Here is a 12,190-nt window from a genome sequence, read left to right as displayed (position 1 = left end):
CATCAAACTACGTTTTTAGGGCTCGGCCTACGTCACCACGAAGTGGGGCGGAGCTCCGAGCTCCTATTGTTAAAGAAAAAAAAAAGGTTTCTTTAGGGCTCGGGAAAGAAACATTCCTTAGTGCGCGAGCTTTTTTTATGGCATCTGCATAGTGATTCGTCTTCGCTGTGCTGTCTTTTTAGTAGCCTTGACACGATAGGCTATATGTAATTTTCGCTCGCCATTTTGGCATTTTCTGTGCGGTTACGCGCACAGCAGTCCATTAATTTCAATTAGGAGCTGTCAAGGTGCCGCGATAATGTAATGCAGATGTTGTGGGCGCGTTCACCAGTCTGCTGTGAATGGCGGCGTTCGTGCTTTTCCTGTGTTTTCTTTCCGTGTAGGGCAGACGTGAAAGGCATGGTCTTAAGAGCAGAAGTCCATATATCTTCAATTATCTCGCCATCACGGCGGAGATAATTGAAAACATATGCCTGCAGTGGCGCGCGCGCGAGGCCGAGAGCTGAGCAGGATGACTCCATGCCACAGTGTAAGAAAGCGTCCGCATCAAAGCAAAGTGTAAAACCTTTAAAAAAAAAAAGTGAAAAAGCGAGAAGTTTCCTGTAGCTTCAAGGCCAGTCACTGCATAAGGCTGTTTGCAGCCCTCCGCCTCCTGGCAAAGTACCCTGAGACTTCAATAAAGCCTTGTTTCCCCCTGTTTCTAGTTTTGCTGGGCAGTGACTACGTTCACGTCAGGCTTAAGAGGCAAAAAACGAGGCGCTGTAGTCCGTAGAACACACCGCCACGAGCGTTGGTCTTAATGTTTCCCATATAATTAAAGCAGAATAAATCTTACTGTCCAGGGGGTGTAAGCAGGTAAATGTTTTACCATCACTGTTCCAATAAATGGCCCCCAACTTTAGACTTTGAAGTGCTGAATGTTTTAGCACCCGCAGGCATGGAATGTCCCTGCGCGCCCACCGTCGAGCGTGCTGGTGTGACTAATATATTTGCACTCGAGGCGAGGGAAGGGGCAATGCTGAAATTACAGCCCCACGAAGAGGGAATTGATGAGTATTTACCTTGTAACCGCTCCTTGAAAGTTAAGTGGCACAGCAGGTGAATACTGTTTGCAGTAAAGAATCGCGCACTGAAGGCAGGCGAGGGCTGGGCTCACATGGAGGAGCCTGGGAAGAGCCGGCGGGCTTCGATGCGCTTCACGAGGGGCATAACAAACTGATTTTTGGGAGCCGATTTCAGGGGGATAGCGTTACTCATTAGGCGGAATAATGAAGCCCTCGTTCTAACAGCTGCTTGTGTACATGCTTTTTGAAGCACAACATTTAATGATAGCAGGTGTGACTTTTCACCCCTCTTAACTGGAGAACCTTATTGTCAGAAAGCCCTTTTCCAAATATGTAAGCAGAACACAACAATTATTTGCTGTTATGTCTCGGAGCGGAGTGCAGCTTATGCAGGGGTGGGTGGGGGCAGGGGGCGCACACGTATGATTTTGCTGCCTTTGCTACGGTGGGGATCAGAATTTAGCGTTATACATTGACAGACGTGAATAACCGCGCTATTATAATAGACCGTCAAGGAATTGGGACAGGGAATGTTAGAGTGATTTCTGGCGACACCAGAGCTTAAAGATGACCCAACAGCACTGCGTTAAATGTTAGCACTATTGCAAATACATCTTTTGTAACAGATAAAACGCCTAAAGTGCAGGACTGGGCCCCAGATTACCAGCGAGGGGTTAGTTCCCCGTTTGCACTGGTATGCTAGTTTGGGTCCGTGTGCCACATTACTGAACAAGATTCAACAAACAATGCCAGAGAAAAAGGGACCCCGAGGCACAGATATAGGCAGGGACTCTCGGGACAAACAGAAAAGAAGCACCACCCTCGCGTAACCACGTCTTCAAGATTCAGAGTGCAGATTGAGAGTGCAGATTGAGAGTGCAGATTGAGAGTGCAGATTGAGAGTGCAGATTGAGAGTGCAGAGTGCAGATTGAGAGTGCAGAGTGTAGATTGAGAGTGCAGAGTGCAGATTGCAGATTGAGAGTGCAGATTGAGATTGCAGAGTGCATATTGAGAGTGCAGAGTGCAGATTGAGAGTGCAGAGTGCAGATTGAGAGTGAATCTGCACTCTCAATCTGCACTCTCAATCTGCACTCTCAATCTGCACTCTGCACTCTCAATCTGCAGAGTGCAGATTGCAGATTGAGAGTGCAGATTGAGAGTGCAGATTGAGAGTGCAGAGTGCAGATTGAGAGTGCAGATTGAGAGTGCAGATTGAGAGTGCAGAGTGCAGATTGAGAGTGCAGATTGCAGAGTGCAGAGTGCAGATTGCAGAGTGCAGAGTGCAGATTGAGAGTGCAGATTGAGAGTGCAGAGTGCAGATTGAGAGTGCAGAGTGCAGATTGCAGATTGAGAGTGCAGATTGAGAGTGCAGAGTGCAGATTGAGAGTGCAGATTGAGAGTGCAGAGTGCAGATTGAGAGTGCAGATTGAGAGTGCAGATTGAGAGTGCAGAGTGCAGATTGAGAGTGCAGATTGAGAGTGCAGAGTGCAGATTGCAGAGTGCAGAGTGCAGATTGCAGAGTGCAGAGTGCAGATTGAGAGTGCTGATTGAGAGTGCAGAGTGCAGATTGAGAGTGCAGATTGAGAGTGCAGAGTGCAGATTGAGAGTGCAGAGTGCAGATTGCAGATTGAGAGTGCAGATTGAGAGTGCAGAGTGCAGATTGAGAGTGCAGATTGCAGATTGAGAGTGCAGATTGAGAGTGCAGTTTGAGAGTGCAGTTTGAGAGTGCAGAGTGCAGATTGAGAGTGCAGAGTGCAGATTGCAGATTGAGAGTGCAGATTGAGATTGCAGAGTGCATATTGAGAGTGCAGAGTGCATATTGAGAGTGCAGAGTGCATATTGAGAGTGCAGAGTGCAGATTGAGAGTGCAGAGTGCAGATTGAGAGTGCAGATTGAGAGTGCAGATTGAGAGTGCAGATTGAGAGTGCAGATTGAGAGTGCAGATTGAGAGTGCAGATTGAGAGTGCAGATTGAGAGTGCAGATTGCAGATTGAGAGTGCAGATTGCAGATTGAGAGTGCAGATTGAGAGTGCAGATTGCAGATTGAGAGTGCAGATTGCAGATTGAGAGTGCAGATTGCAGATTCAGATTGCAGATTGCAGATTGAGAGTGCAGATTGAGAGTGCAGAGTGCAGATTGAGAGTGCAGAGTGCAGATTGAGAGTGCAGATTGAGAGTGCAGAGTGCAGATTGAGAGTGCAGGGTGCAGATTGAGAGTGCAGATTGAGATTGCAGAGTGCAGGGTGCAGATTGAGAGTGCAGATTGAGATTGCAGAGTGCAGATTGAGAGTGCAGATTGAGAGTGCAGATTGAGAGTGCAGATTGAGAGTGCAGTTTGAGAGTGCAGTTTGAGAGTGCAGTTTGAGAGTGCAGTTTGAGAGTGCAGATTGAAAGTGCAGATTGAGAGTGCAGATTGAGAGTGCAGAGTGCAGATTGAGAGTGCAGAGTGCAGATTGAGAGTGCAGAGTGCAGATTGAGAGTGCAGATTGCAGATTGAGAGTGCAGAGTGCAGATTGAGAGTGCAGAGTGCAGATTGCAGATTGAGAGTGCAGATTGAGAGTGCAGAGTGCAGATTGAGAGTGCAGAGTGCAGATTGAGAGTGCAGATTGAGAGTGCAGGGTGCAGATTGAGAGTGCAGAGTGCAGATTGAGAGTGCAGAGTGCAGATTGAGAGTGCAGAGTGCAGATTGAGAGTGCAGATTGCAGATTGAGAGTGCAGAGTGCAGATTGAGAGTGCAGAGTGCAGATTGCAGATTGAGAGTGCAGATTGAGAGTGCAGAGTGCAGATTGAGAGTGCAGAGTGCAGATTGAGAGTGCAGATTGAGAGTGCAGGGTGCAGAGTGCAGATTGAGAGTGCAGATTGAGAGTGCAGATTGAGATTGCAGAGTGCAGAGTGCAGATTGAGAGTGCAGATTGAGAGTGCAGATTGAGATTGCAGATTGAGATTGCAGAGTGCAGATTGCAGATTGAGAGTGCAGATTGAGAGTGCAGATTGCAGATTGAGAGTGCAGAGTGCAGATTGAGAGTGCAGAGTGCAGATTGCAGATTGAGAGTGCAGATTGAGAGTGCAGAGTGCAGATTGAGAGTGCAGAGTGCAGATTGAGAGTGCAGATTGAGAGTGCAGGGTGCAGAGTGCAGATTGAGAGTGCAGATTGAGAGTGCAGATTGAGATTGCAGAGTGCAGAGTGCAGATTGAGAGTGCAGATTGAGATTGCAGATTGAGATTGCAGATTGAGATTGCAGAGTGCAGATTGCAGATTGAGAGTGCAGATTGAGAGTGCAGATTGCAGATTGAGAGTGCAGAGTGCAGATTGAGAGTGCAGATTGAGAGTGCAGATTGCAGATTGTGAGTGTAGATTGCAGATTGAGAGTGCAGAGTGAGAGTGCAGATTGCAGATTGAGAGTGCAGATTGCAGATTGAGAGTGCAGATTGCAGATTGAGAGTGCAGATTGCAGATTGAGAGTGCAGATTGAGAGTGCAGAGTGCAGATTGAGAGTGCAGAGTGCAGATTGCAGATTGAGAGTGCAGAGTGCAGATTGAGAGTGCAGATTGAGAGTGCAGATTGAGAGTGCAGTTTGAGAGTGCAGATTGAGAGTGCAGTTTGAGAGTGCAGATTGAGAGTGCATAAAACTACACAGAAAACAACACACCCCCAGCCGTCAATGAATGCTTTTACCAGGCACAAACACCAACAACCATCAATGTACGCTTTCACCAAAAACAAACACGACCATGCATCAGTGCCGTTAAACACCCACGCACACAACAAACAATGTCAGTGCAACTTTCACTAAACACACACACACAACAACAGCTGACAGTGCACCAGCCACTCTTTCAATTGGCACAATCATCAACAGCTGTCAGTGCACTCCAAAAAACATGGCTAAAACACATTACCATTTACAATGCCATTATATGAAACTCAAACAAACCCGAGCCCTAATGCATTCCTAATGCTTGTTTTGTTTTCTCTCTACCTGAAAAATGCTTCCAGATGGTGAAATAGCTAGTTTTTCACACACAGAAAATAAAGGGGTGGTTTTCAGAAAATAAAGGAGTGGTTTTCAGATCCAATTACCACACTTTTCATTTGTTATGGGCCCTAAATAACCAAGCACATATTGGTGTGGAAAGGTTATTGGGGAGTTTTGTGAATATCCAGAAAGTAAAAATTTTGTGAATGTTCACTTCCACTCCAGAGCAATGACCCCTCCCATATTGTCACATTTTTCATAGTTGAAATTTCCCTCCATGTGTATAAATGTCTCCGATCCCAAATTAGTGAAATGTGGGTCTCCAATTTGTATGCACGCTACCTAGTGCCTAAGCTGAATGTTACTTAGAAATGAAATATAGCTTTTTATTTCTGCTACTTGCAGTGTGAAACATTAACCTACTACATCTTGGCTCAATGATGATTTTTATTCCTATAATATACATGCATAACGTAAGCCAAAGTTGGACATACTTTCCCAGGGTGAATTACCTTTAGTGGTCGGATGTTTCCTTATGAACCTACATACTGAGTCCCACACTTGTGTATTGCTTGAACTATGTTCCGTTTCTTCCTGAAATAAATGAAGACAGAGAAGCTCCAGTTTGTTCGCAGTTTTAATGGCTACTCGTTATTTCAATATTTTCTCATGTTTTAGTTTCAGCCGACTGTTCAGCTCTTCAAGCAATGCTGCAAGGAAACCAGATCATCCAGTTAACGTTAAGTACAATGCCCCAACTTCACATATCACACCTTCCATCAAGAAGAGAAGCAGCACATTATCAAAGCTACCAAGTGACAAATCTAAAGCGTTTGACTTTCTAAGTGAAGAGTAAGTATTAATATTTGTTGACTTTCCCTACATGTGCTCAATCCTTCCATGCTTACATTACACACATTCAAATAACATTTTCTGTGTGAAAACATTTAGTGCATTTTTATTTTGTGCCACTTTTATTTGTTGTAATGTTCTGTAGAGTTTATGAATTATGGATGTACTGCATTCCACCTCAAATAAAGATAATTATTAATGTTCTTCCTAAATAAATGATTTGTTTTTTGTATGGCACCTTATGAGACAGAACTATGCACTACTTTTTGTGACTGATTTACCTTTGTGTGACTTCTTTTAGCCATGCTCTATTTGTCTGGTGGTAAATGGATTCAAGTGTCAAGAACTGTGAAAAATACTAGAAGGGCCAGTTATTTTTGTATTGCAGTCAGTGAAGTCCTGCTGTCTTTTCATGACTCTGAGGATGCACCCTATACACACACCCAGGTTTTTAATATATACTTTGCGCCTGATTGAGGATTTGTGCACATTTGGGCAGGTTGGCTTTATAGATGTACTTTATCTAGACTTGACATCACTGGTAATGGTCTTTAAACTATACTCCTCGAGCGTAGCCAAGGCGGCCGTCATGGCTGTCGCTTGATAATGCAGCTCTGTCCCCGGACTCGGTGATGCCACTTACTGCCAATCCCGAATGGCATTGACCTGGGCAGATGTGGTGACAGCACTGTCGGCTGTGAGAGACTGATCGGGAGGTTGTGGAGCCCACGAAATCGGAAGGGTTAGCGCCGCACCCAGGTTCCAGACAAAGCAACAGACACTGAGGCCAGCGTCTGTCCCTGGTAGCTTGAGGGGTGCCGGTGGATGACCTGCAGCCCGACCACCTGCCTGCTCCGACAGTGAGTGAACCATCCCTGGACCAGGGGTTCCTGTTGGGACCCGTCGGATCCTGCAGACCGGAGTCGCAGGTGCGGCCAAGTGATACTGCTGTTAGGGTATTCTCGCTGCACAGGTCGGTGCAGTACTGCTTGGACGAGGCCTCTCTTTCAGTGGCCCTAGAGCTCTGCTGTTGCTCCCGTCTTCCAGCAGTGACCAGCTCTGGTTGGTCCCAAAGTGGTGTGGGGCCTGTGCCTGGGAATCTGAAAAGGCTTGCACTGTGCCCTGTAGCGGGGCACTATGATAGTCATCTGACCCACAGCTGCGCTGTGCATGAGCGCTTTAGAGATTCTAGAGGTGGCCCCATCGCTCTTTATCTGATTAGTGCACCCCCCTCCCCTCCCGCCCCCCCTCCTCTTCAACCACTCCCCCCCCGTTGCAGGCGCCTCTTGATGTGGAGCTGCTGTGGCACCCATCTGCTGATGAGCACCGGATATGTGGGGCGGCCTGGTGGCCGGTTCTCTGCACATGTCGGTGCAGTACCCCCTTTTTTCTCTGGAGGTCTTGAATTTCTGTGGCGGCTCCTTCTTAGCACCTTCGACCTGTTGCGGCTGGGTTCGCTCCTGATGCATGCCAAGCACTGGTGGAACCTGAGGGGCCTGCATCACGCCCAGACACAGGGCACTGGAGTTGCTCATCAGCCTGGACCCTCTCCTCGGCTTTGAAGATCTGGTGAAACCAGCAGAGGGCCTTCTCCTGCCCACCATCTGATTGTCTGCTTACCTGTGGACGGGTGCTGCTTGGTCTGGGACGTCTGTCAGAACCCATTGGCCTTGGTTGCTGAAGCCATGGGGAGGCCTCAATCCACTTGCCCTCCAGCCAGGGTGCGCCTGCTGCACATATTGGTGCAGTACCCCCTGGTCGAGCCTCTTTAAAAGTCCTGCATCCGTGGAGTAAGCCCTATGATTGAATCCTGCCTCCCAGCCCCTGGACAATACCTTGGACCCTCGCCCCTTTCTTCAATGAAATATGCAGCTCTCCCCTCCCTTACAGGGGGTCTACAAGCCTACTGTAGAGTGTCAGGGCACTAAGACAACAATCTCTTGAGAGCCCCTGGCGTCAGGGGTGGCGGAAAATTTCTGTGTCTGCTACGCACCCTAGCTCGGCCTACATATTGTTCCTACGTTCTGTAATTAGGGTGTTACGTTCTTTGGATATCTTTATTAAGAGGAACTTTGAACATTAACCAGTGCTACTTCCCACTGTGTTGTCAATATCGGTAAAGACAAAATACCATGCACCACATCGACACAGATGCAAATGGATCACTATTCTACGCGGTGGTCCTCCAGATGGCGCTAAATCCATCAGCCCACCCAACGACCTCCCAGTAATTTTGCAAGCTATCCAGACCTTGCAATGAGCGGTTAAAACCAAAGTCGCAGAAGTAAGGATGGATGTAGCCCTTCTCCAACAGGACCTCCGAAATGCCACTGCCTGGATTACAGAGGCTGAATCATGGATCTCCACAGTTGAGGGCGACGTCTCTACCCTTAAGACCCAGGTCTCCACTCTCCTTACTCGCACGTAGGAACTCCATGCTCATGCTGAAGATGCCAAATCGCTCAAGGCACAATCATGTTTGTGTCATCGGAGTCCCTGGAACCATCGATGAGGCAGCTTCTCAGCGTTTGGCAGATTTCATGGAGACCTGGATTAAGTCTTGGATGGCTGATGCTCATCTGTCACTATGGTTTGCTGTCTAGAGAGGTACAGCAGCAAAGGGGGTCCTACCTAGAAATCAAGCAGAAGTTACGATCTATGGGCCTGCAATACAGTCCTCTATTCCTGGCTAGACTCTGAGTCATTTATCTTAATCAATCTCACTTCTTTGATAACCCCAAGTCTGCATGGCAGTGGCTAAAGGAAGATCAGCCGCTCACCACACTTATTCCCGCATGGAGCTTATTTTTCTACCCGCCCCTGACTGTCAGTCATTGAGCCACATTAATATTTTGGCATGAGGAATTTCGAATACCTCGCCTTTACATCTCTGTCTTGGGCAATCCCCCTCAATACTGCGTCCTTTGTGGCATATTAACGCATGGTATTTCCAGGATAAAGCTTTTGTCCGCACGTTGAAAGCCGAACTCCATGTGCACTTCCGTAATAATGAAGGAACTGTTGCCCGCATGAGCCCCCTCTGATGCAGCGGAGCGGGTAGGTGAGTCGGACTGCTCTGAGCAGGAGCAGCGACACTACGTTAAGTATCCATATACTCCGCTGCGGTCTGATGCAGCAGCACTTGAATCCTTAAGAGGTTGACTGCCTTTCTCCAGGGCAACGTCCTACAGATAGAAGAAGTGGTATGTAGAACCACACCACACACTGTAGATAGGTTTCATTTAGTGACTAGGTCTTGAGGAATTGCCAGCTGATCTATTAGAGACATTTTGTAGGCGAGAAACACGTTGACCACTAAGGGGTACAGCGTAATTTTTTCAGATTAAAACAAAAGAGTCGCTCTCCTTCTTCTTTTTACTCTTTAATCAGATTGTGACCTCTCCAGAATAAAAATAATTATAGAGGATTTCCTTACCTGTTTTAACCCACACACCACATCTACATCTTACCAGGCCCCTCCCACCCACGGCACCTATATAGCAAGGAACAAAAGATCTCCGATAAAGAGCCCCTTTATGGGTGCCCGTCGAGCATTGCTGTGCCGGCTCGATGAGGAGCAGACCCATATGATGAAGCATGACACCTAGCTTGCTGGATGTGTGAGGGTCCTAGTTCCAAAAGGAGGTACTCCCCAACACTCTGAGTACTCACCAGGTGGCCAACTTGCCACCCTCCCTTGAGGTGGCCAAACACCTCTGGCGAGCCTCAACTGCTAAAATATGTGGCTGGAATGATAAGAATGGAAAGCTGCTTTATTGGCTGACCTCTTACCAGCAGGCAAATAGGATTGTCCCTGAGAGCATCGACGACACTGGATGTTTGCAACGATCCCTTCGAGAGATCACATAGACTTTTGTTCGTTATTACGTGAAGCTCTTCTCCTTGCCGACGGACAGGGACCCGACGGCGCATTACCTCTTTCTAAACTTGGTCACTATTCCCAGTCTTTACCCAAAGGACTCTCACCTTCTGGATGAACTCCTTAGCTTAGAGGAAATCGGGGAGGTGCTCTCCGGCCTGACCCCTATGAAAACTCCTAGCCCAGACGGGTTCCCCTTGTAATACTATGCTGTGTTTTTAGAACTTCTTCTCCCCCACCTAGTGCCATTATATAGAGAGACACGTCAGTTCGGCCCCTTTTCAGGAGACCTGGACTCAAGAGTTGTGATACCCAAAACACAAACCCCTTCTATGTCCTGTGTGAGTTATCGCCCACTATCACTGCTTAACTGCAAAGGTAAGGTCTATGCCATGATATGGGTGAACAGGTTAAAGCATGAGTTTCCCCTATTGGTACAACCAGACCAGTGCAACTTTTTGCCCTCATGGAGCACAAGACATTGTATTTGTTGTCTTCATGCGGCTCTAGCCTACTTTCATCCCCTACCCCAAGATCTAGCCTTACTCCTTTTTTAAAATTTTTTACTATTTTTATTGATCACAAAGAAATCGCAGAGCTCTGTACCCCAGAGATTTCTGCCAGGCAAAAGGACACACATATGTGACATCGCAATCAATCAGAGTTTTTACAGAGGGAACATATAAACATTATAGAAACCATTAACAACCCGCCTCGCCCCCCTCCCCCTCGGCCCCCTCTCCCCCCTTGCACAGTAGCTAGCTTCTTGGCAATCAATATACAGTCATCCGTCAACATAGCACTCTCATAGATCCGGTATTGGGTCTTGTTCTGGCGGAGGTTCGAGCAATATACCCCTGAAGTCGGCCCACCGCCGCCAAATTTTACCGTACTCCTTTTTAGGTCTCGCGTCAGCGAAAGACCTTATGTCGCCCGTTTGCGGGAATGTGGACAGGAGAAATGCACGCGCTTTCCCTCGGCGGATTTCACCTCGTCGGCGCGCACGTGCACATCTCCTGTTCAACATTCAGCAGCCTCTCGCCTCTCTCATTCACGCGCGCGCACACACACACACAGCCACACTCACGCATGCGCACACACATTCCCACGCGCACACTCCCCCCCCCCCCCACAAGCAGGGCTTACATACACACACAAACGCGCACACAACACCCTCCCAACCCCACTCACCGGGCACACGCAGGGCTTCCATCACTGGGGGCATGTCATCCGGCATCATGTCAGGAGGGAGTGGCTACGTGTCCAGCCCCGGTCGCCGATACCAGGCCGGCAGGAGCGTGAGGCTCTGACGTAGCACGTTGGGTAGGGGCTTCTGGCGCGCGCAGCATTGTATATGGAGGAGGCGGCTTCCGCGCGTGTGAGCTTCTCTGTAGAAAGCCGCTGGTAAGTTTCGTTTTTGCTACCAGATTTGTCCTGTCTCTTGTTTTATTTCATACATGGAACACACAGTGTCTCCTGCACAAACTCCCCGCTGATTGACGGCCCGTGTGTGACAGCAGATGACGAGGGAGGAATGTGGCGCTGTCCCCGGCGCTTCCTCCCCGGGAGATCCACAGGCACAGCCCCCAGTTATTGCCTCCACGCTGCACACCCTTGTGCGTTTTCCCCTTTGTGTAAATTTGGACGTAGAGGGGTCGCTGCCTGTTTCCTCTGCCGAGGGGCTGAGATTAAAATATTAGGTTGTGTTTCACTGACGGCTTCTGCGGCCATAAACCAGGGAGGGAGGAAACGGCAAGGTCGGGCGAGCCTCAGCTGCAGGCGCGTTAAACAGCGGGGCCGTGTTTCCGACGAGGCAAATCAATGGGTCAACGCTCCTGCTGCAGACATCCCACCCCGGTTCACACACAGTACGGGGAGAGAAGGGGTAGAGCACTCATTTGCCAAATAAGTGTAACCGAGAGTCCCGGGTTACAGTCTCAGTAAGAAAGCTTGGCGGGTTAATATCCCTGCTGCGGAGAGCTAGCTGTGCCCAGGGGGTCAAGGGTGCCACTCTCAGTATGTGAAGTGGGTGAGTTAACATCCCTGCTTAACATCTTTCTTTTCTGCAGGCCACGTGCTCCCACCCATTACAGCTCGACAGGAAATGCCCTTGTTATTTACTGTGCTGTGCGTACACTGATCAAAAGGTTAGAATTTAGCAATGACAGCTCCAAGGGTTAATGCACACCACACTCTGCAGGTGTTTGTGAGTCTGCGCGCTACAGGTCACATGTCCCTTTCTGTTGTGATTGCTTAGCACTATAATGCCTCTGATGCATGTGTGTTTGTGTATACCAGATTCAGGGCACCGCTTCCAATCCAATCCCATTAAAACATCTCTGTGCGTTTTGCCCCTTTGCAGAAATGTGTGTATATGGTAACATACCATTGGTTTCATCACATTGACTCGTTGTCTG

General features: G+C 48.3%; 1 protein-coding gene across 1 annotated transcript in view; it reads left to right on the top strand.

The window, feature by feature from the left end:
* Positions 1-12,190, top strand: part of SPAG9 (sperm associated antigen 9) — a 2,066,870-nt gene that overhangs the window by 701,835 nt on the left and 1,352,845 nt on the right. The window contains exon 14 of the mRNA XM_078654422.1: positions 5,720-5,893. Coding sequence (XP_078510548.1) covers positions 5,720-5,893 — 174 coding nt within the window. The remainder of the gene's footprint in view (positions 1-5,719; positions 5,894-12,190) is intronic.

The sequence above is a fragment of the Lissotriton helveticus genome, chromosome 7 (genome assembly GCF_964261635.1).
Source record: "Lissotriton helveticus chromosome 7, aLisHel1.1, whole genome shotgun sequence".
Taxonomy (NCBI): Eukaryota; Metazoa; Chordata; class Amphibia; order Caudata; family Salamandridae; genus Lissotriton; species Lissotriton helveticus.
Note: the sequence above shows the minus strand (reverse complement) of the source record. Positions and strands in the feature narration are given on the sequence as shown.